At 45.8% G+C, this 25073-nt stretch overlaps 1 protein-coding gene and 1 pseudogene across 4 annotated transcripts; one reads left to right on the forward strand and one right to left on the reverse strand.

Moving 5' to 3' along the window:
• Window positions 1-1244: 1244 nt before the first annotated feature.
• Window positions 1245-24235, reverse strand: LOC136325305 (apolipoprotein L6-like). Of its 4 annotated transcripts, XM_066259488.1 has the most exons (6): window positions 23945-24235; window positions 10411-10635; window positions 9236-9362; window positions 5433-6261; window positions 3818-3928; window positions 1245-2594 (listed from the first exon to the last, which is right to left on the reverse strand). In XM_066259488.1, the coding sequence occupies exons 2-5, from the start codon at window positions 10628-10630 to the stop codon at window positions 3821-3823; spliced, it is 1284 nt and encodes a 427-aa protein (XP_066115585.1). In that variant the 5' UTR covers window positions 10631-10635; window positions 23945-24235; the 3' UTR covers window positions 1245-2594; window positions 3818-3820. The 4 variants fall into 4 exon arrangements, with proteins under 4 accessions (XP_066115585.1, XP_066115566.1, XP_066115577.1 ...); XM_066259469.1 differs by lacking the exons at window positions 1245-2594; window positions 3818-3928 and adding an exon at window positions 4413-4814; XM_066259480.1 differs by lacking the exons at window positions 1245-2594; window positions 3818-3928; window positions 23945-24235 and adding exons at window positions 4413-4814; window positions 17676-17758.
• Window positions 7066-7161, forward strand: LOC136321303 (small nucleolar RNA SNORA40; annotated as a pseudogene).
• Window positions 24236-25073: the final 838 nt, after the last annotated feature.

Consider the following 25073-nt stretch of genomic DNA (forward strand, 5'->3'; position numbering starts at 1 on the left):
ATATAGATTACATCTGAGAATTGATAGGTTTCTCAGAACTCCTGGTCTGCCTTATCACGGTGGAATGGCCTATGCCCCTGTGCTTCAGGGATACCCATGAAACACCCCACTCCACCTGGAAGGGGGAGAAGAACAGTGGTGGGTGGGGTTGCTCCAAGCAGCTCTGAGACTTAATGAGCCTCCTCTGGCTAGGAGTGTACATTTAACTAGTGGGGAGCGTGAAGTGAAGGCATGTGTTCACCAGAATCCCAGATGGTCTAGGATAGGGATTGGGAAACTTTTTGGCTAAGAGAGCCATGAACGCCACATATTTTAAAATGTAATTCCGTAAGAGCCATACAACCACCCGTGTACGTTAGGCATTATCCAATAAAAATTTGGTGTTGTCCCGGATGACAGCTGTGATTGGCTCCAGCCACCCGCAACCATGAACATGAGTGGTAGGAAATGAATGGATTGTAATACATGAGAATGTTTTATATTTTTAACGTTATTTTTTTTTTATTAAAGATTTGTCTGCGAGCCAGATGCAGCCATCAAAAGTCTTAGGTTTCATTTCTTTAACCCTGCCAGTAAGTCTCCTTTCAGGGCTTGCAGCAGATAACTAACCACAAAGGACTGTCTGACGTCACAAGCCGAAAAGTCCTGGCAAACTTCCATAAAAGACCCTCCTTGGTTTAGCAGCCAATGGGCTGCTACCCCATGACCCTTCTCACTCCCCCCTTCCCAAAACCCTTAAAACCCAGGTCCCAGGCTGTGCCTGGCTCGAGACTCCTCTTGCGAGTCAGCCCAGGAACCAAAGCTCAGGAACGAGACCAGGCAAACAAGTGTCAGAGATGAGTCTCACTATCCAGTCTCTAATTCATTCTTTTTAAATTCCAGACATGCTATAAAACAAACAAAACTCCGAGCCTGGTGACTATTTATTTTATGCCATGTGTTATTATTGAAAATGTTTACTCAGAAATGTTTACATTAGCCTGACCTGTGGTGGCGCAGTGGATAAAGCGTCGACCTGGAAATGCTGAGGTTGCCGGTTCGAAACCCTGGGCTTGCCTGGTCAAGGCACATATGGGAGTTGATGCTTCCTGCTCCTCCCCCACTTCTCTCTCTCTGTCTCTCCTCTCTCTCTCTCTCTCTCTCTCTCTCTCTCTCTCTCCCTCTCCACTCTAAAATGAATAAATAAAAAATAAATAAAAATTTATAAAAAAAAAAGAAATGTTTACATTAAGAACAATACAAAATGTGGAGAAAGCTGTTTATTTACAGTTATGGTCTGTAACTATAAAGTTAAAACGAAGAAATGAAAGCAACAAAAGCTGGAAAAACAGTGGCCCAGGCACGGGACTACAACTGCACACCCTAGATCAGAAGGCTGGCAAGCAGTCGTCCAAAATGTTGATAATGGCGCTTTTCCCCCTCCACTTTAATAATAATGCAAAAATCTTTTGGCACACAGATACTCATTTTACCATCATATAGCAAAAGAAATTTGAAATGATCTAAATGTTCCTGAAACCCAAGGGACATGGGGGGTACCATTTGTTGCTTTCATCTTCCAGCTTCTAGCTCCATTCTGAGAGCTAATTCCTAGCAACTGGCGCAGGCAAAGGCACGTGACCCAGTCCTGACCAATTAGAGTGGGTGGTGGGCTTTGCCACGCTCCTTTCCAGGTGGGAGGGGCACACCTGGGGGTCCTGGGGCCTGTCTGAGAAATGAAGACAGAGGGCTGGTGGCATAATTTTTGTCCTCTGGCTCCAGACACACCTGAAGCCCGCTTGTGCCCTTAAGCTTTTTAAGTACATGAGACAGTAAATTCCCTTTTTTGCATGGGCCAGTTTGAGTTGGTTTTGATAAAGTGATGACTAATATATGTCTAATTAAAAGATTGTACGTTCAGTCAAGAGAATATTTTGCAACCTAAAAAGCAATGTTTATAAAAACAAAGTGGAGTATTGAGCGGTAGGAAATATCGCTAAGTGAGAACAACATAAGGAAAAGTAATAGATCAGCAGGCAAATATGGGCATTGAGAAGGAGAGAGAACTCCAGAGTGCAGAAAGATGGCTGTTCTACAGCACAGCCTGGGCGCAGGGCGTCCCTGGCGGCAGTCTAAGGGCAGCTACATAAAGCCAGTAAGCACTTTGACACCCAACCCATGGAAAGCTCAGGAAGAAAATTCTATGCCAAAACATAACAGTTGTCACCCTCGGTAGTTGCATTATTTCTTCCCCCTATATTTTACTTTCCGGAATTTTACAAAATTGCATTTAATATGCCAATGCACTCCTTTCAAGAGCGCAGCTAAAATATTTAAAACCAAAAACATATGTTTAAGATAGGTGAACCAGGCAGGCAGGAAGGTTACTATAAGTTGCGATGTCATAAGGAACTCCAAGAACTTGAGTCTTGGGGATGACAGGGCCTCTCTCCTTCATAATGAAATCCAGTTGAGCAGGTTCCAGTGACATCCATTTGTGAGGACCTTAACCAGCAATTGCTGCCCAGGTGGGGGAGGAAGAGAGCAGAGAAGCAACCAAAGGTGAGTTGAGGAAGAAGGAACACAGCCAACTCTTGTTAACAGTAACATAGGCCCTGGCCGGTTGGCTCAGCGTAGAGCGTCGGCCTGGCGTGCGGGGGACCCAGGTTCGATTCCCGGCCAGGGCACATAGGAAAAGCACCCATTTGCTTCTCCACCCCCACCCCTCCTTCCCCCACCCCTCCTTCCTCTCTGTCTCTCTCTTCCCCTCCCGCAGCCAAGGCTCCATTGGAGCAAAGATGGCCCGGGCGCTGGGGATGGCTCCTTGGCCTCTGCCCCAGGCGCTAGAGTGGCTCTGGTCTCAGCAGAGCGACGCCCCTGAGGGGCAGAGCATCACCCCCTGGTGGGCAGAGCGTCGCCCCCTGGTGGGCGTGCTGGGTGGATCCCAGTCGGGCGCATGCGGGAGTCTGTCTGACTGTCTCTCCCTGTTTCCAGCTTCAGAAACACACACACACACACACACACACACACAAACAATAATATAAACAGAGCTGCTTTGAAATGGAGCCCAAGCCTCATCCCGGAGGCCCTGCCTTGTGCACCTTATGCCTCAAACCTTTGGAATGTCCAGATAATCTTCAGACTGGGTCTGAGCAATCTTGTACTCCCCCCAAAAAAAACAGTTTACAAAGATAACAAGAAAGCAGTGATTGAGACTACCAGACTGATGACTACCAGACTAAAACCTAAAAACACTGTTTAGAACAAACATCACTATGTTAGCTCATCGGTCACAATAGAAACGTCTTCCTTCTGTTGATGTCATTGTTCCCCTTCCCTTTCTCATAACTACCCCTTTCCTTGATGTCCTAATCGGGATACGATTTGGGCTTCTGCTTGCATTAAGGATTCCAGAATAGCTATTCCTACTGGTCTTAAGCAAATGATTGTTCCTCTGTTGCTTTGAAGGGCCTTTTTATTTTTTGAGTGACACCCTCCTCATCAGGGACCCTCCTGTCTTATTACCAGCACTTAATACAGAGCCCAGCATAAAAGAGTCATGCGGACTGTGGGAGAGAGGGAGTGGGAACTGAAGAAGCACAGTGACTGTGTCAGCACCCCGTGATGGGGTGAGGGGCATTGAAGACACTGGGTGGCAATGGAGGAGAGGGGACAGATTGAGCTTCACAACACCCACGAGCTAACAGGGCCCTGGGGACCTGGTGGGCCCCCCCAGATAGTGAGTCTCTAGGTTTCCTCTGCCCACCTTGCCTGCCCCCAGCCTGTCCCTTTTTACTCCACTTAGAGGCCCCTGGGCTTAGCCAGCCTTCATCCTCACCTGTCACTGTGCCTGGCTGGTGGCTGGGGGGTTCTTTTCCCTGTGACTAGCTGGGGGCTGAGGCGGAGTCACCATAGTTTTCTTCAAAGATGAGATCCTCAGCCTTTTTTCCTGCAAGAGTTTTTGTAAAGAAACAAAACACTGATCACAGTACAGCTCTGGGATCTCCGGAGCAGCGTGGCGGGCGTTTCCAGGCCCGGGCTCTGATGTCAGGCCGCCCGGCTCTGTCATCCTGACTCTACCTCTGCCCGGCGGGGAGAACTGGGAAGGGTATGGACGCTCCCTGTCTTAGCTTAGGCCACCGTAACAGAATACCACAGGTCGGGTGGCTCAAACAACAGAAACGTATTTTCTCACAGTTCCGGAGGCTGCAAGTCCCGGATCAAGGTGCTGGCTGGCCGCGCCCTGGTCAGGACTCCTCCTGGCTTGCAGATGCCCACTGTCTTGCCATGTCCTCACATGGCCTGTCCTCCTGGCCAGTGCAAGCAGGGGGATAGCCCTCTTGTGTTTCCTCCTCCTCTTATAAGGACACCCATTCAGTGGTATGGTCCTACCCCTATGACCTTGTCAACATAAAAAAAAACTTCCAAACCTGTAAGAATTTTTATCAATTTATTTGAGCCAAACTGTCAACAATTGCCGGGAGGCAAAGTCTCAACAGATTGAAAAAAATATGCTTTGGAAATGGCAGTTTCACCACTTATTTTATACCTTACGATCAAAGGGGAAGACGGAAGGGGGTTACATGAAATTGACTGGTGATAGATTAGGGAGGTGGGAGAAAGCAAAGTGGGGAAATGTCTGGAATCAGGTAAAAAGTAAAAGTGTATATGCTGAAGCTTCTTTACACAGGCAGGAACAGGACAGTTAGCAGTTAATGGTCCACATGACAATAATAGTGAGGGGTCTGTTGGCGTCTGCTCTGGTGGGATGTCTGGCCTGATGGAAAAGGAAGATGACCCTTACATTCCAAAGCCATGTAATCAGGTGCCTTATCCTAGATGCAAGAGACAGAAGACAGGTTTGAGTAAAAGCAAGCATTGACATCTGTTTAGATAGAGAATAACTCCTAGGATATGACTGCCCACCATAAACTGCTTTTAGTTAAAAAGTTTCCATTTCAGATCATCCTGTGTGTTTACTTTAGGTCCCAAAGTCAGTAAGACCACTATGCATGCTTTCCCTATGCTTGTCAGGTTCAGCATGTGGCCACATCTTGATTTATTTTTAAAATTTTGGGGTTTTTTTTTTGTCCACAACCTCATTCAACCCCAGTTACTTCCCCAAAGCGTCATCTCCAAATGGGCACAGTAGGGCTTAGAGCTTCAACACACGAATATTAGGACACACTTCAGTCCTTCACCCTCCCTGGTGCCCAGTGTCCTCTTCTGTACAAAGACTTCAAGAGAGAAACAGATGGCATGACCAGATCTACCCAGGACAGGCACCACTATCTCCAAGAGCCCCATGTCTTCAGGAACCTCCATACAAACTTCACACAAGGCCTGGCTTTCTTAACACCCTCCCCGTAATCTCTGGTGCCCATAAATCCCCGTTCCATCTGCATTCTGTCATCACCCCCTCGCCCTCCCCCGGAGGGAATGCCCAGCCTCACCTTCTGTTGCAGGTTCTTATAGAGCTGGGTCAGTTCCGTCAGCTTTCTCTCCATCTCCCTAGCATTGGCCCTCAGCGCTTCTGCAGTCTCTGTCCTTGCTCCCTCCATGAGCTCCTTCAGGTCCTTCTGGAAGACATACAAATCTGCGCAGAGGGAGAGGCCAGCCACTGTACCACTCACCAAGCGAGCACTTTTTGTCATCATTAGTGTTGTACCCCCAAAGGCCTTTTGCACCTGCCTGCTGCTTCGGGCGGAGACTCGGCCAGTGGTCAGGAGACGCTCGGCGGCATTGGCCAGGCGTGGGTTGGCTCTGGCTATTTTAAAGGCATGGACGTTTTTACGGATGTTCTTGATGGTTGTATAATTGTTGGCGACAGCCTTTCCAATATAAATATTGGGTGCTTCCTCTTCAGCCTTCTTGACCTCTTGGTCAAGGATGGGAAATTGGCTGCTGACCTGAGCTTGGACATTTTTATTGTGAAAGTATTCTACAATGTTGCTCACGATAGAGGTGGCCCCAGCTGCTGTCCCCAAACTGCCACCAGCAATGGAAAGCCCTAGGCTTCCTCCTGCTGTTACTGGAGCAAGGGCTAACCCTAGGATGCTCATCACTCCTGAGATGGCAGAGACGGAGCTGGTCACCACATTGGTCGTGGTGAATGCTCTGTGGGATTTATCTATGTCATCTGCAAAGGCCTGGAGCTCTCTGATGGACTTTTCTAGCTCCCATTTAAGGAAGGGAAACTCTATCAAAAATATTCTTTCTTCAATGGACAGATCTCCGTCTTGTTGCTCCACATCTTCATCCATAAGAACGTCATCCTTGTCCCTGTGGATGAGTGAAAGAAAGGTTGGACTTCAAACTCCCAGATGGCGAAGCCAAATTTTCAGGTCACCTCCAGCCTTGACGCTGAGAAGTCCCAGAGTGTCGCTGGGAGCTGCTGGTTCCAGGAAGGGAAGGAACACATACAAGGGGACCCATGGGAGAAACACAGCCTTGGCCAAGAGATGGAGAAGGTAGATGAGTCCTGACAGATATTTATAGCCTTGCTCAGAGAGACTACGGAATTGTCACCAACAAGAGGCACTGGGGAGATACTAAGATCTTAGTTGAGATCAGGACTAAGGGAAAGGGTAGGTCTGTGAAAAGTAGGAGAAAGAGGAGCCCAGGTATTGGCTATATAATGTAGAGGTGAGTCAGAGGGAGGAGGCGCCATATTATAGAATGCATCCTTCACCTTGATGTCCTTGTGTTTGGCTATCACGGTGTGTCTTTGTTTCTATCATGGGTACCACACCGAGAGGGCCAAAATAAGTGATCAGTAATATTCTGACTATTCTCCTTGGCACTTGGCCAACTTTCCTGACCACCCACCACTAAGCAGAGAGGACTGGTCCTCCATGGAAGAAGTCACGGACAAAGATGTTCCCCTAATATCTGATAGTCTGAAGTATTAAGGGCTCTCTGCCAGCCCAGATGAGTGTGTCCTCCATGGGAAAGCAGTAACAGGGCAGAGGAAAGCCTGCTCCTTTGGGCGCTTCCTTCATGCCAACTGTCACTGGTATATTTCCTCCAGGCTGAGATCAAGAGCCTGGTGATGACAGATTCCCTAGCTCAGAAACGAGTGTCAGAGGCAAAGACTACATACAGGTGCAAAAAATAAACCCTCTTTTACAACCCAGAAGTCATTTTTCAGAATGAGTTTTGATACATATGAGAAGGAATGTGAGGCCCTGGCTCAGTTGGCTCAGTGGTAGAGTGTCAGCCTGGCATGTGATGTCCCGGGTTTGATTCCCGGTCAGGGTACACAGGAGAAGCACCCATCTGCTTCTCCTTACCTCCCCCTCTCTCTTCTCTCTCTCTCTCTCTTCCCCTCCCACAGCCATGGCATGATTGAAGCAAGTTTGCCCTGGGCTCTGAGGATGGCTCTGTGGCCTCTGCCTCAGGTGCTATGAATAGCTCAGCTGCTGAGCAATGAAGAAACGCCCCAGATGGGCAGAGCATCACGACCTAGTGGGCTTGCCGGGAGGATCCTGGACAGGGTACATGCAGGAGTCTGTTTCTGTCTCTCCTCCTGTCAATAAAAAAATAAATAATAAATAATAAAAAAAAGAGCCTGACCGGGCAGTGGCACAATGGATAGAGTGTCAGACTGGGACGTGGAGCACCCAGGTTCGAGACACCGAGGTCGCCAGCTTGAGTGTGGGCTCATCTGGTTTGAACAAGGCTCACTAGCTTGGAACCAAGGTCTCTGGCTTGAGCAATGGGTTACTCGGTCTGCTATGGCCCCACAGTCGAGGCACATATGAGAGAGCAATCAATGAACAACTAAAGTGCCACAACGAAAAACTGATGATTGATGCTTCTCATCCCTCTCTGTTCCTGTCTGTCTGTCCCTATCTATTCCTCTCTCTGACTCTCGCTCTGTCTCTGTAAAAAAAAAAGAAGGAGGTGATACTTAAAACAGGTTCAAGTGATAGGGAAAGAAGAAGAGGAAGAGTCTCAGAGCTGGAAGGAACCCTGGAGAGGACCTGAGCTGCCTCCTTTACTTCTGGGTGGAGGGAATGTAAGCCCAGAGAGGAAAAAGGACACGCCCAAAGCGGCAGGTGGGTAGGATGGAGTTTGAATGGGTCACAGAGCTCCAGAACTCTCTGTTTCAGTTGTTCACCTCACATGTCAGTTAATGTCAGGAATTTCTCACTGAGGCATCTGCACATATAACTTTGAATCTCTCTCTGTGTCTGTCTCTCTCCCTACACACACACACACACACACACACACACACACACACACACACACACATTTCCTTAATGGAAAACATTGAAAACCAAGTACACTACCAAGGAAACCCTTTAGTGTTAATGAATGAATGCGTTTAAGCCCAATTATCAGTCAATCGGCAGCTGTATATCAGTTTACAGAGCAGAAGGCTGCTAGGGCTTGCAACGGGGAAGGGGTGGGAGGAAGGCCAGGAGAAACCCCGAACTTGACAGATGCCACCACCCAGCCCACCCTGATCCCTGCCTTTCCCAGGCTCGCAGGGACAATGAGAAACAACAATTTGATATGTAGTTGCCAATATGAGAAGCACCACTTTGCATTGAGTCTAAGGTCTTGTCTTTATCTTGGTTGACAGCTAGTGCAAACTTGGCTTCTGGGTGTTTTAAATAAACCATATGCCTCAAATATGGACATTCTGGCCACAGTACATCCTTCATTAGACAGCAATGCCTACTGTTATAGTGTCAAATTGCAACCTGTTTCCACGAGGTACAACACACACACACACACACACACACACACACACACACACACACACACACGCTGTGCCTCATTCACTCAGCGAACATCTGTTGATCGTCCTCATTGTGCTAGAGGCTGGTGATGCTAGTGTGCTAACGGGTAACTGGGCTTAAATTCATGAATGCATTAATACTACAAGACTTGCTTGCTGACATATAAGCCAAAAAGACTGAATTCTTGCTTTGTGGGCCTCATACAGGAGAGACCCACCCAGGTGGGACAATGTAGGCCCTTTGAGCCCCATTGTTCAATGTCATGTACCTAATTAAATCTTGACTTACTCTCCAAAATAGTTCGTTTACCCTGCGGAGTATTTTTTCCCCCTAGGAGAATATACCTTCCTAAGTGGGAAGACAGGGCCCACATTGTGCCTAACATCTTTGGAACACATCAGCTGCTCACCCCACCATGAGGTCGCAGGGAGCATTTCCGCAGAAGCGGCCCATTCCCCGGGGGCAGCGCGTTGGGTGGGGGAGGGGGGGCAAGCTCTCAGGGTTACCTTTGCAGACCGGCACCAGCCTCCCACTCTTGCCCTGCCTGGCTGTCCAGCAGGTTCTGCAGCATCACATCCGCGCTCATGTCCTCTGTTGTAGAATTAGCGGTGTCCTCAGGGGTCATACAACTTTCTGGTTAGAAACATGGAAAACAAGGTTACTGCAGGGGCCGTGAAACCTCATGAAATTCAAGTGCGGAGGGATCTTAGACGTGGCGAACTGAAACAATAGTGAAACATTTAGAGTGTGCTAAATACTTGCAAACTATTGTTTTTACATTTGATATTAAGGTGTGGTTGCTATAGAATAAGCACATAGATTGAAGTCCTCGGCTCGATAAATTGACATACACTATATACACTGAGAAATCACCAGCCAGATCAAGTCATAGAACAGCTGCCGGTGACTACTCCCCATCAGTACCCCACCCAGAGGTAACCATTATTCTACTTCATAACCATTGATTAGTTTGCCTATTTTTGAACTTCATATAAATGTTGTGGGTATCAGTAGTTTTTTTTAAAAAAATGATTGCTATGCAGTATTTCGTTATATAAATATGCTACAATTTGTTTATCTGCTTTTCAATTAATTAATATGTTTTGGTTGTTTCCAGCAATTGTCTAGTAGAAACAAATTGATTACAATGATGAAAAGACCATCTTCACAGGATAACATTTATAAGTCCTCTTTGTGTATATATTCCCAATATGCTTTGTATTATACTCCCAAGGCATAATATTGTGAACTGCAAAAGGTCCTGTCAGAACAAAACGGTGGGGTCTGAAGCCCATCCCAAAATCTACATGCCACATGTGAGACGTGGGGGCCAGGGATGGTGGAGGTGCTGTGTCTGTCTGGAGAGAGCGGCACTTTGATTTATTTATTGATTGATTGCACCAAGTTGTCATCCATTTGTAGAGCTAGGTGTTCACAGAGCTATATCCACTTGTGGGTAGGCTTTTTCTAATTGGCCCTATGGCTTCATATATGAGCTAGCAGTGGCCCTGATTTAATTCATATGTTAAAATGATTACTTGGGCTGGAAAATAGACTCTAGGCTTGTAAGAGAGAAAAGAGGTGGACCTGTTAGGAAGCTATTGCCGTGGGCAGAGCAAGAAGTAGCAGCCGCTTGAACAAGGTTAGTAGAAATTATAAGAATGGTTGGATCTGGCCTGACCTGTGGTGGCGCAGTGGGACAAAGCGTCGACCTGGAACACTGAGGTTGCCGGTTCGAAACCTTGGGCTTGCTTGGTCAAGGCACATATGGGAGTTGATGCTTCCTGCTCCTCCCCCTTCTCTCTCTCTCTCTCTCTTCTCTCTCTAAAAATCAATAAAAAAACAAACAAACAAAAAAAACAAACCTCCAAAACAGAAAAAAACTGATCGATGATTATCATCTCTCCTAAAAAAAAAAAAAAAAAAAAAAGAATGATTAGATCTGAAGAACCTTCAGGACTTTACAGTGGGTGTGGGGTGGGAGGGAGCAGAGTCAAATAGAACTTCAAGGTGAGTCAGGTTTGGAGCTTGAGTGGCTGTTACAGCGAAGGCCCATCTACTGAGATGAGTAGAAGGTATTATTATGAGTGGGCAATAGAGTTCAATTGGGAGTAGGTTAAGTTTGAGCTACCCGATTAGAAATCCAAGTGATATTGAGTGGGCAGCAGATAGATGAGTCTTGTTCTGGCTGGGTGATTTAATTGGGGAGCCATCAGTGTAAAAAGTAGCTAAAGCCACAAAATTGCACATGAACTCCATAACAGAAGCCAAGGGTGGTCTGAGTTTAAAACCTAGAGCAGGGGTTGGGAACCTTTTTGGTGGAGAGAGCCAGGAATGCCACATATTTTAAAATGTAATTCCGTGAGAGCCATACAACAACCCGTGTACGTTATGCGTTATCCAATAAAAATTTGGTGTTGTCCCGGAGGACAGCTGTGATTGGCTCCAGCCACCTGCAACCATGAACATGAGTGGTAGGAAATGAATGGATTGTAATACATGAGAATGTTTTATATTTTTAACATTTTTTTTTATTAAAGATTTGTCTGCGAGCTGGATGCAGTCATCAAAAGAGCCACATCTGGCTTGTGAGCCATAGGTTCCTGACCCCTGGCCTAGAGCACTGCCACAGTTAAGTGAGAAGGAGAGGAGAAGGCACCTGACAAAGTATAGAACTAAGAACGGCATTTCAGAATCAAGTGGAATGTTTGTGTGTCACCACAATGCTTGTGTGTCCTTGTATTTTCAAGTGTTCTGGGCCATTCTGCTTTCTGTTTTTCTCTTACTCAGTGAAAACTCTTTTCACTGAGTTCTGCTATTCCCTACAATAAGAAAGGCGGGTATCTTGGTAGATTTTAATCGCCTCTGTTGTTGCATTGTTCCCTCTCTTTCATATTCAGAATGACAAGGTGTTGGGTTGATATATCTCACCCGGATGGAGGGAAGAGCTGACCTCCGAATTAGTATAGAAACACTATGGTGAAGTGGATCAAAGCCCTCCTCTGTCACTTACGAGTTTCATGATTTCAAGAAAGTTCAGTCACTGCTCTCAGTTTCCCTTTCTTACTGATGCAATAGCTGAGTGAAATGCCTATTTCAATCAATGTTTTAGAACAGTAGTTTCTTCATTTTCATCATAATAAACGGGGTAAAAAGTCCTTTGCTAAAAGGAAAAGTCTCTTAGATTGGGCCAGAAAGCAAAACCCAACTGCATGCACCTCTTATAGGACATACATCTGACATATAGTGACTCGGAAAGTTAAAGCTACAATGATGAGCACAGTTGTAGCAGGCCAGGGAGGTGGCTCTGTCTATGAAAGGGTAGCACAAGGGGTCCTCATGATGGACTATCCTGTGTCTTAATTATGGTGGTGACCACACAAATCTGCACATGTGAAAAAACTTCAGAGCTAAATGCACACACACACTCACAAATGAGTGCAAGTGAAATTGATGAAACCGGAATTAAATTGGTGGTTTGTATCCGTGTCGATTGTCTGCTTGTGAATATTATATTAGAGTTGTTTTGTGTGGGGTATTTTTGACAGAGACAGGGAGAGAGTCAGAGAGAGGGACAGACAGGGACACACAAACAGAAAGGGAGAGAGATGAGAAGCATCACTTCTTTGTTGCGGCACTTTAGTTGTTCATTGATTGCTTTCTCATATGTACCTTGACCAGGAGGCTACAGCAGAGCTAGTGACTCCCTGCTCAAGCCAGTGACCTTGGGCTCAAACCAGCAATCTTTGGGCTCAAGCCAGTGACCATGGGGTCATGTCTGTGATCCCACACTCAAGACAGCGACAATGCACTCAAGCTGGTGAGCCCATGCTCAGCCTGTGACCTTGGGGTTTTGAACCTGGGTCCTCCAAGTTCCAGTCCAATGCTCTATCCACTGTGCCACCACCTGGTCAGGCTGTATTAGTGTTTTGTAAATGGTTACTGATAGGGAAATTGGGCAAAGCAGGTATATGAGATTCCTCTGTCTACTCCTTACAACTGCATGTGAATCTGTAATTATTTCAAAATTAAAAAATTAAGAACATAGCCCACACCTATTAGAATGTGAACACTGACACCACCACATGCTGGTGAGGATTGGGGCAGCGGGAAGTCTCCTTCACTGCTGGTGGGAACGCACAATGAGGCAGCCACTTTGGAAGACAGTTTGTCAGTTTTTTAGAAACTAAACATACTCTGACCATACAACCCAACAACTGTGCTCCTGGGTATTTATCGAAAGGAGTTTAAAACCTACATCTACACACACACACACACACACACACACACACACACACAACAACCTGCACACGGATGTTTATAGCAACTTTACTCATAACTGCTAAAACTTGGAAGCAACCCAGATGTCCTCCAGTAGGTGAATGAATAAATAAACTGTGGGACACCCAGACAATGGAATATTACTTAGTGCTAAAAGGAAATGAGCTATCAAACCCTGAAAAGATAAGCAAGAACCTTAAATGCATACCGCTAAGTGAAAGAAGCCAGTCTGAAAAGGCTACCTACTGTGTGAATCCAACCGTATGACTTTCTGGAAGAAGGCAAAACTTTCGAAGTAAAAAAGATCAGTGGTTGCCAGGGGTTAGGAGAAGGGAGGGGCGACTAGGTAGGACACAGAGGATTTTTAGGGCATTGAGAACATTCTGTATGATATTCTAATGGTGGGTACATATCATTATACATTTGTCCAAACCCATAAAGTATACAACACCAATAGTGACCTTAATATAAATTATGGACTTGGGTGATAATGATAAGTCTGTGTAGGTTTAGTAGGGGATGTTGATAAGGGGGGAGGCTGTTCACGTGTGGGGACTGGGCGTGCATGGGAAATTTCTGTACCTGCCCTTCAGTTTTTCTGTGAACCTAAACCTACTCCAAAAAAACCCAGATTGTTAAAAAAATAAATAAATAAAAAACCAGTTATAGCATACAGACACAAAAAAGAAGCATTGCAGCATTATTCATAGTTTTTTTTAAAAAAAAGTCTAAAAGCCACCCAGAATTCTTTTAAAGGGAATTGGTTAAATACATTATGCTTTATCTAATAATGAAATAGTATGCAGCCATGAACCCAAATGAGGCAAATCCCTTGGAATAGATGTGGCAGATCTCCACATTGGCCAATAAAAAGGCAGGGTACAGACATTGAAGAGATGCTTCTGTTTGTGCACAAAAAAAGAGGCATGTGTTTGCATAGACAAGAAACTAGTGAGCCCGGCTAAGGATCGGGGACAGAAGGAGAGCTTGCTTTCACTGTATACCAGGGGTTGGGAACCTTTTTGGCTGAGAGAGCCATGAACGCCACATACTTTAAAATGTAATTTCGTGAGAGCCATACAACGACCTGTGTACGTTACACATTATCCAATAAAAATTTGGTGTTGTCCCGGAGGACAGCTGTGATTGGCTCCAGCCACCCACAACCATGAATATGAGCGGTAGGAGATGAATGGATTGTAATACATGAGAATGTTTTATATTTTTAATGTTATTATTTTTTTATTAAAGATTTGTCTGCCAGCCAACTAAATGGGAAATGATATTTTCAAACAACAGCTCAGATAAGGGCCTAATATCCAAAATATACAAAGAACTAAAAAAACTCAACAACAAACAAATAAACAATCCAATAAAAAAATGGGAAGAGGACATGAACAGACACTTCTCCCAGGAAGAAATACAAATGGCCAACAGATATATGAAAAGATGCTCATCTTCTTTAGTTATTAGAGAAATGCAAATCAAAACGGCAGTGAGATACCACCTCATACCTGTTAGATTAGCTATTATTAACAAGACAGGTAATAGCAAATGTTGGAGAGGCTGTGGAGAAAAAGGAACCCTCATCCACTGTTGGTGGGAATGTAAAGTAGTACAACCATTATGGAAGAAAGTATGGTGGTTCCTCAAAAAACTGAAAATAGAACTACCTTATGACCCAGCAATCCCTCTACTGGGTATATACCCCAAAAACTCAGAAACATTGATACGAAAAGACACATGCGGCCCCATGTTCATTGCAGCATTGTTCACAGTGGCCAGGACATGGAAACAACCAAAAAGCCCATCAATAGATGACTGGATAAAGAAGATATGGCACATATACACTATGGAATACTACTCAGCCATAAGAAATGATGACATCAGATCATTTACAGCAAAATGGTGGGATCTTGATAACATTATATGAAGTGAAATAAGTAAATCAGAAGAAACCAGGAACTGCATTATTCCATATGTAGGTGGGACATAAAAGTGAGACTAAGAGACATTGATAAGAGTGTGGTGGTTATGGGGGGAGGAGGGAGAGGGAGAGGGAAAGGGGGAGGGGGAGGGGGAAGGGCACAAAGAAAACTAGATAGAAGGTGACAGAGGACAATCTGTCTTTGGGTGATGGGTATGTGTTGGGCAGATAAAATGTATTATGCTCACTTTGTTAAAGATTACGTTGCCCATGAGGAGGCCGTCGCCCAGGTGATATTAATGTGTGTTGGGGTGGGCTAAAGGCAGGCAGAATCTTTGTACCCTGGGGCTTGGTTTTGGGATTAAGCCTTTTTGATGTGGGGTGGTACAATCCAATCATGCCTCAGAAAGTGACTTTGTATTAGAGACTTCCCTATTTTGTATATTGGATTAAGGGTTTGGATTTCTACACTATAAAATGGGGATGGAGCGGGAGTTTGCGCTCTTGGTTCCTGAGATTATCATTAGGAGAGAGAGCAGAGGAGAGCAGGGAAAGGCCACGTGGAGGAGGCCAGGAGAAGCAGCCAAGATGGAGGAGTGCTGAGTGAGATGCCAGTTTGTGTAGAGTTTGTATTTGGGATAAGGAAGGAGATGAGGAACAGAGGTGAATAAGTCTGGTGAGCTAGAAACCTTTGATTCTAGGAAACTCGGATAAGTCAGTGGCTTTGTGAGCACTGAATGTGACTGGGTTTTGGAGCCCAGTGTGTATTTTTACTTGCCCGCCGGGTGCAAGCTAGAATTAAAGATGACAGCCCATCTGCTTTTGGCTCCTTTGTTTCTTTACCGACTGTCCGAATCCAATGCGAACCTGCATAGGCCGGGCTGCTGTGATAGTGGCCTTGGCCCTGCCTACTGGCTTTACAGTATGCAACATAATTGAACGACAAGATAACCTGGACATGTTATCTTTGAATATATGTATCCTGATTTATTGATGTCACCCCATTAAAAAAATAAAATTATTAAAAAAAAAAAAAGATCTGTCTGCAAGCCAGATGCAGCCATCAAAAGATCTACATCTGGCTCACAAGCCATTGGTTCCCGACCCCTGCTGTATACCCTTTCATACTTTTTGTATCATTGATTTTTGGCCATGGACTGCCTGTGACACCAAAAAAATTTTAAAGACTGAATAATGTGCTCCCAAAATTCATGTCCAGCTGGCACCTCAGAATGGGACTTTATTTGGAGATAGGTCTTTGCAAATGTTGTTAGTTAAAAATCACAAGATAAAAGTCATCTTAGGTTTAGGGTGGGCCCTCACTCCAATGACTGCTGCCCTTATAAAAAGAGGCAAGGACACAGAGGGACACAGAAGAGAAGGCAATGTGATGACACAGAAGCAGAGACTGAAGTTAGGGAGGCACCGGCTGATGACTGTGGGGGATGGGCGGGAGCTCTGAGGGAGAGAGGGGCCACCTGCAGCTGCAAAAGGTAAGGAAGGTTTGATTCTTCCCTAGTGCCCTCCAGGGAAGCACGGCACAGCTGACTCCTGAATCTTGGCTTTCTGGCCTCCAGAACTGTAAGGGGAAAAACTTCTGTCATTTATGTCCACCCAGTCTGTGGTCCTTTTGTTACGGCAGCCTTGGGAAAGCAACGTGTCCTCTTCCATCTCTGTTCCTCTGTTTGGCACTCTGTCCCGTCCCGTCCCACGGGGCTAATGACAACAATGACATTTCCTAGATAAGCCCCCTCTCTTAGGACTGCCTTCCTGTCCCCTCCTCATCCTGCTCCTAAACAACTCAGAAAATAAATCCTCCCCTACGTGTTTTGAGGTCACAAAGATCCTTAAAACCCCTCTCCCCCCTAATTATTTAAGTACAGAATTACTGCAGAAAACTTAGAAACAAAGAATAAAATTCATCTGTACTTTCATACCACAAACAAATAGTGCCGACCTTTAATTTTAAGAGCAAAAAAATATTATAGACTTATGCTGAATTATTGTCATTTCACCTTATACTATAGTGGTTCCTCAGTACTAATGTTGTAAAGTGCTAAAAGCTACAGAATTAATATTATTATTTTAGGAAATTTAAAGAACATTTTATTAATTTGGGCTAGGAGTGCAGAAAGATTTTGTGAGTGTGATTAGCATAAGACCAAGATGGCACTGTTGTAAGTGCAGAAAGAGGAAGGAGACTTGTATTCCCTGACCTTCCCCCATACCTATGGGGGAGGGGTCAATGGCTAGCCAGGTGTAGGGAGAAAGGAATTAAATCTTTTCTTGGGCTAATGGACCATTTGCAGGCATTTGTTCCCATGGAAACCACTCCTCCCCTTCTGAAAGCATGTGGTTAACTATGTATCTCTGAACAAAAGGTATAAACTTATGCCGTGATGTCAGGTTTTCTCCACTCCCATGTATAATTCAGAGTATATAAGCAGCCCCTGAACTGTTTTTGGGGGCTGCACAATTTGGGTCTGTTACCCTGTGTCAGCCATATGCAGCCGGCATATTTAATAAATTTCCTCCTTTAATAAAACTTTTCAAAAACTTATTTGGACTATGTGCCTCTACAAACACCTGCAGATTTGTGGATTTAGTTACTTTACAACACTAAGTAGTTCCCCACAAGATATTTTAAGGCTGTGTAACTGATAGATGTATGAATTTACTAGAAATTCCAACTGCCCTTTTGTTGTTCCACCTGGCTGCCTGACCTCACCCTTACTTACTGGATAATCGCCCCTGAGGCAGAAGAGTTCCAGAAAAGCTGATCAACCTCTCAAGGAGAAGCGTTCCAGGAAGCAGAAACCGTAAAACCGTAAAAGGGAACATACCAGAACTTTTGACTCAGTACCCCTTAGACTCTCCAAAACACTATATAACTCGCCCCTAGTCTGTAACCGGTGCTCTTCTCATCAGGAGAGAAGTGCCCAGCAGGGTTCTTTTCTTCCTTTCAATAAAGCCTGTGACTCTGGTCTTTTTGGATTCCCGTGGATTCCAACATTTGGTGCTGAAACCCGGGACAGGGTACTAACTGCCTGGACAATCCCTCTTTGTCGTCCAAGCTTATAACCAGGGAAGCAATGGGCAGCGGCAGCTCGTCCTGGGCTTACTCCCTGATTCTGTTTGGACGTGTAATTGTAGGTTGATTGGCTGGCAGTCTAACCCTGTCCTGAACCCCTGCTGGACCAGAAAGGTAAGCAGTTTCTCCCTTCCTTTCCCTGGTCAGCTTCTCTTTTCCACAAAATTTTCTCTGGTCGGACTGTTTTCTCTGACACACCTCACGTTTTGAGGGGTTTGACTTTCAGTCTCAGTAGACTGTACGAAAGACTAGGCGCCTAGCCAAACCTCTCCTCTCTCTCTCTCTCTCTCTCTCTCTCTCTCTCTCTCTCTCTCTCTCGGATCTCCCTGACAGGTGGTGACGACCTCTATCAGGGATGACTCCCCCACACAGAAATTTTCTCCTCTTGGGACAGTGACAAAAGGTGGGACGCCCCCTCTTGCTCACCCGTCTACACTATGGGCTCCTCAGAGTCTAAGCCTTCTGACCAGACCCCTCTAGGATGTCTCATAAAAAACCTCACTAAGTTGGGCCTCTCTGACCTTAAGCCAGAAACACTCATTTTCTTCTATAACATGGCATGGCCCCAATACAAATTAGACAATGACTCCCATTGGCCTGAAAACAGGACATTCGATTACAATATTCTGAGAGATCTTGACAACTTTTGCCACCGGACTGGGAAAGCTTCTGAAATTCCTTATGTGCAGGCTTTTCTTCTACCTTTGCTCCTGTCCTTAATTTCTGTGCCTTCTGTTCTACATGCAGGCCATTTTTGGCCAAAGAAACCTCACCTAAAACCTCCACTCCTAATCTTTCCTTCTCCGTGGACTCCCAACTCTCTCCCCATCCTGCCTGACCCCTGGGAACACCCCTCTCTCGGGACATCTCTCTGGTCCCTCTGCAAATCTCCTTTGCTCGAGTCTCTTCTCTCCAGAAAGCCCCCTCTCCTCCCTTCACAGGATTCTGTTTCTCATTCACCTGCAAATACCACTCGCTCTTTCTCCTCCCCTGCTGGCCAGGGGCCCCTCCCTTCTCCACTCTGTTCTTAAACCCCTCCTCCCTCCTTACAGACTGGCAGCCCTGTTTCTTTTTCTTCTTTAACCCATCCTTCCCCCTCCTCAGAGACTGACTGTGCCTTCTACTACCCCTTGTCCTCTCCCTTCTCCTCAGAGCTCTAAATCTTTTTGACTCCTCTAACCATGTGGCACCACCACTAATACCTCAACCTCTTCCTCCTCCTGCAGATTCTGACCCTCCTTCTTTTCCATCCAGCTGCTCACACTGTCCATCCGTCTGCTTTCTCTCTTCCTCCCCTCTATGCTGACAACTCCCTGCCATCTCGAAAAGCTTAAAAAAAAACAAAGCTGTCTATTGAGCTGCGTGAGTGAGTAATCTGTTTTGTCTCTTTGTTTGTCAGAAAATATCTCTAGTATAATTTGAATTGAAACAAGTAAAGCACACTCATTTAAATTTCTTAATTCATAATGTGTATCTGAAGTCTTTGTTTAATGTGTACCTGTGTCTGTTTCTAAGGCCTTAAACCAATAATAGCCCACCTCTTAAACCAGGCTTACACATCCCCATGGACTCTCCCTGCAATACCCCCATCCTTCCTGTTCAAAACCCTTCAGGGACTTATTGCCTCGTCCAAGCCTTACACCTAATCAATGAGGCAGTAGTTCCCCTCCATCCAGTAGTCACTGATCTCTACAAGTTACTGTCACACATTCCCTCAAACACCACTCACTTCACAATCCTAGACCTCAAGGATACCTTCTTTACCTTTCCTCTACACCCTGACTTTTACTTTCTGTTTGCCTTTACCCAGACACTAATGCAGCCCAGCAACTTACATGGACTGTCTTACCCCAGGGGATCAAAAACAGCCCACACCTGTTTGGGCAGGCACTAGCTCAGGATTTAACAGCATGCAATCTCAAAACTAGTACTCTCTTACAATATGTAGATGACCTACTCCTCTGCAGCCCCTCCCTGCTTGCCTCAAGGAGACACACTGCCACCCTTCTTAACTTCCTCGCTATAAAGGGATATTGTGTCTTCTCTGCTAAAGCTCAACTTCACTCTTAGTCCGTAGTCTATCTAGGCATCACCTTAACCCCCACCACCTGATGTCTCACCCTAGATCAAACTCAGACCCTCTGCAGTCTCCAACCACCTACCACCACAAATCAAATATTTTCTTTCCTCAGTCTAATAGGCTTCTTTAAACACTGAATTCCTAATTTTGCTCTCTTAGTCAAGCCCCTCAGTGAGATCTTCTGAGCATGGCTTTTAAGGTCTATAATGGCCAAGGAAGTAACAGAAAAGGCACATAAGGCCCAAAAGAGGTCAGGAAATACCAGCTATTGGCATACGCTCTTAAAGGCTCCAGTGCCCTAAAGGACTTGATAAGATTCCATCAGGGCCCTGCTCCAGAGTGGAAAAAAAGTCATTGAACTGAAGCCTGCCAGGCTTTCTGGCCCCATCAAGGGGCACATCATTGCTGTGGAAAGAGGGACACGAGAAGGTAAGCTGCCCCCTTGCTCCATGGAGGGAGGGTTCAGTCTCTTCTAGCCCTGCTGGGAATTGCCACTGAAGGCCCAAAGACATCATTCACGAGCCTAAGGTATTTCTTCCAAGTAGCAGATAAACTGATCTCATTTCTTGTGAACACAAGGGCCATCTACTATGAGTTGCCTGAATATTTGAGTTTTATTTATCCCTCGAAGATATCTACTGTAGGTATTGACAGTCTGATTTTGTTACTTTATTTAATGTATAGTATCTCCGTTATTCCTCTTGTCTCAATGCCCCATGCCTATTGTAGGCTGGGACCTGCTGCTAATTCCAGCTAGAAGCAGTGGTCACTAGGACTTAAACTCTGACTACAAAGTGTAGAAATGTAACCACCCTCTCCCTAAGTACTCGCAGGATTTACAGGTTACTCAGCAAACTGTTCAAAGACTGTCCAAAAGGTGCTTCCAGCATTACATCACCCAAGGACTGACTTTCACGTGGACAGGTCCACACACCGTGATCCTGACAACTCACACTGCTGCTCAAGTAGAAATACGGCATAACACCTATATGTGTCTCCCTACTAATTGGACAGAAACCTGTACCCTAATTTATCTCACCCTAAATATCAACCTAATCCCACCCCATGAGCCTCTTTCAATTCCTAGTACACTATCTGTCAAGCTAAGGACCAAACGAGCTGTACAGGTAATCCCTCTCCTTGTTGCTTTAGAAATTTCTACAGAAGTAGGTCTAAGGGCAGGGGGACTGGCCACTCCTTGTCTTATTCCCGCTCTCTCTCTCTCTCTCTGAAGCCCAGAGAATTTGTAAACGTGGAATCAGTGGCTTTACACAAACTGGGTGTCTTGACTATTGCCTTTCATTGGTCCACTCACTCTCCTATTTATTTTCCTAACTTTTGGACCCTGCCTCTTATGTTTGTTCACTAGTTTCTTACAGAACCACATGCAGACCTTCGCCAATCAGAAAAATTGGAAAAATCTACCTAAACCTACACACCAACCCTGAAACCTGCCCTCGTGAAACAGAAGAATCTGGAACCCTATAAATACACCCCTACTCTGAACAAAGTTCCTGCAGGCCCGAATGAGAGAAATCTCCAGGATTACCTACAATCAAATGCTTTTACAACCCCTACTCCAACTGCCCTGGGGAGAGGTTCACGAAGGAGGCCCCCTATAAGGATAACAGCAGGAAGTAGCTCCAGAAGATGGCCGGTCCCAGACAAACCTCCTTCCTGAACCCCATACCCTCTCCTTCCCCCACCTCTTTTCCTTTTTTTATCACACCACAGAATTGAGAAATGATAGATACATGAAATTCCAACTGCCCTTTTGTTCCACCTGGCTGCCTGACCTCACTCTTACTTACTGGATAATTGCCCCTAAGGCAGAAAAGTTCCAGAAAAGCTGATCAACCTCTCAAGGAGAAGTGTTCCAGGAAGCAGAAACCATAAAATTGTAAAAAGGGAACATACCAGAACTTTTGACTCAGTACCCCCTCAGACTCTCCAAAACACTGTAAAAATTGCCCCTAGTCTGTAACCAGTGCTTTTCTCTCCCAGAGAAGTGCCCGGCAGGGTTCCTTTCTTCCTTTCAATAAAGCCTGTTACTCTGGTCTTTTCGGACTCCCATGGATTCCAACAGTAACATTTCATTATATGTTGTTTTGTATGTAAAAAGTCCTGGCTGTTGAATCTTTGGGATGTTAGTTTCGGTTTTTGTTTTATAAGAGAATTTTGATCCTTGCCTAAGTGTTGGTCCACAGTTTGGTTATTTCTTTGGGGTAGTCTTTGAGGTAGAATTAATGCATCAAAGAGAGAAAAGGTTTTCTTCTCTTTTGGTTTATACAGCTGGCTTTGAGGGGCTGGGTGTGGCTCCAGGGTGCCCATGGACTACGATATGAGCCAGACATGCATCTACCTACTTTATGCACCTTCACTCCTGCCTGAAACTGTGAAATAGATGCTAATATTATTCCCATTTTACAGATGAGGATGTTGAGGCACAGGGAGGCCAATGCCAGGTAATCAGTAGGTGGAAGAGACCAGGGTGATTCTAGCTAGAACAACAATACGAGTCTAGACCAGTTGAGCCTGACCAGGTGGTGGTGCAGTGGATAGAGCATCAGACTGGGATGTAGAAGGACCCAGGTTCGAGACCCGAGGTCGCCAGCTTAAGCGCAGGCTCATCTGGCTTGGACCCAAGGTCGCTGGCTCCAGCAAGGGGTTACTCGGTTTGCTGAAGGCAAAGGTCAAGGCACATATGAGAAAGCAATCAATGAACAACTAAGAAGTCACAACGCGCAACGAAAAACTAATGATTGATGCTTCTCATCTCTCTCCATTCCTGTCTGTCTGTCCCTGTCTATCTCTGCCTCTGTAAAAAAAAAAATAAAGTCTAGACCAGTTGATCTCGAATCAGGGTTGTTTTCTCCCCAGGGGATGTTGCTAATGTCTGTAGACATTGGTGGGGGTTGGGAGGGTTGGGAGGTACTACTGGCATCTAGTGGGTAGAGGCCAGTGATGCTGCTAAATACCCTACAATGCACGGGGCAGCCTCACAACAGAGTCCCAAATGTCAGTGATGTTGAGGCTGAGAAACCTGCTCCAGAGCCCCACTCTCCACTGCACCCACCAGTCTCCCCCATACACCATTTTTCATATTAGTCCCACCGGAACAGACAAAGGGCAACGGTGACAGCAGGGAGCTTCAAACCGGTCCCCTCCCTACTGACCTCTCTGGACTGAGAGATGATGGAGCTGGTAGGGAACCTACGGTTGGATTAGTGGAGGCGTTTCATTTGAGGGCTCATGTTTCTGACAATCTTTCTGTGCCTGCTTGGGAGCCGTTAATCCCTCGTATCCTCCCGTGGTTCCTCCGCTGCAGAAACACTCCCCTAACATACATTCTGAGTAAGAAAAAGCAGCTTACTCTAAAGACACAGCTTAACACCAGCTCCCCCTCCTCACATCTGTGCCAAACAAACCTACCATCCAGGAGACACCGAGGGTTGGCTTTGCACTCTCCAGACAACTCACCCAGCTTCTTTTCTTCTACAAAGATGAGACCTCTTCCGAAAAAACCTCTCCTGTAGAAGTCTCCCACATTCTGGGGGCCAGGCCCTGGGGTCCCTGGCTCATGGAGGGGAAAATGCAGCTGGGTCATATTGCACCTTTCTCAGTTTTCTATTTAAACTTCAAATGGCTCGTGAGCGAGGGGTTCCTGTCCTGAGTTATCAATAAGGAATTTGGGCTTGAGTCCCTTTGCAGGCTCACAAAATTAGGAACCGGTAGGACGGGGATTTGAACCCTGGCAGCCCTGACAACAGCCGACCCCTTGGTACATTGTTTTTTGGGGTCCCAAAGCAGCCCTCCCTCCTCTGCCTGTGCCCCACCTGCTCTCACTGTAGCCTCAGGTCCTGAGCCAGAGGAGGGTTGCACGTCCACGTCTTGCGTCCTCACCTCTCTGGGGGCCTGTGGTCAGCAGAAGACGGCGCGCGTCTGGGCTGCCGAGGAGAGTGAGGAAAGCACAGAGGCCCCAGTGGTCTTGCTAAGCAGGGCAAAGGCCCAGGCACACACTGCTTCCATTTATGAGCACGGGATTGCCAAGCGAGCAGGGCTCAGGTTACAAATTCCAGGCCCAACATAGCCAGTGCTCTTCTTGTAAGAGACAGGCTTGCTGAGAAATGGCCCCACTTTCAATTTGTTTTGCTTCTTTATTAGTAGATGTGAGAGGAGGTGGGGCTGCCTGTTAAATGTGCATTTTATAGCTCTGGTGGCACAGGGCTGTGGCACGAGGCGCCGCCAGGAGCAAGCCACACGACGCCCGTGTGGAAGTGTGGTAAGGTACCAAAGAACTGCAAAGATGAATATTTTAGGAGGAAGAGTCAGGTTTTTGGCCCTCCTTTCTGTAGAGAATGAAGGGAGAGGAATGTGGGAGTTTCCTGGACATACTGTGTACTGAGATAAGAAACCCCTTTTTACTAAGAGGTTTAAAAGGCATTTTTTAATTTAGGCCAAGCGTTCAGAGAGATTTTGTAAATATGGTTTCTAAACTTGTGTGTGATCTGCACCAGCTCAGGACGGACGACAGCATTGTGTTGTAAATGGAGAGGTTTTGTACTAGGTTTTGAATGGAAGGAGGAAGGGGACTTGGATCCCTCCCCTCCCCGCACCTTTGAGGAAGAAGGTAAACAGCCAGGTGCGGGAAGGGAGGAAAGATTAGGCAAGCCCTTTCCTCTCCCCCTTTCTTTCTCCTTAATGGGCGACTTACATCCTCTGACATCATGTAAGCCCCCCCTCCTGAAATCCTCTAAAACAAAGGGGTGGCAGATGGACACTAAAAGATTTAGGAATGTCTTTTAATATGTAAAACATTTTTTGCTACTGTGTTACCTTATAAGTTTTAATATGTAAGAATGTTTTTTATAAATCCTATAGATGAATGTTAATGTTTATGTCATGCTCCCCTCCTCCTTCTTTTTCTGCCAACCTGTATGCGATTAAGTGTACAGACTATAACTA

The sequence above is a fragment of the Saccopteryx bilineata genome, chromosome 1 (assembly GCF_036850765.1).
Source record: "Saccopteryx bilineata isolate mSacBil1 chromosome 1, mSacBil1_pri_phased_curated, whole genome shotgun sequence".
NCBI lineage: Eukaryota > Metazoa > Chordata > Mammalia > Chiroptera > Emballonuridae > Saccopteryx > Saccopteryx bilineata.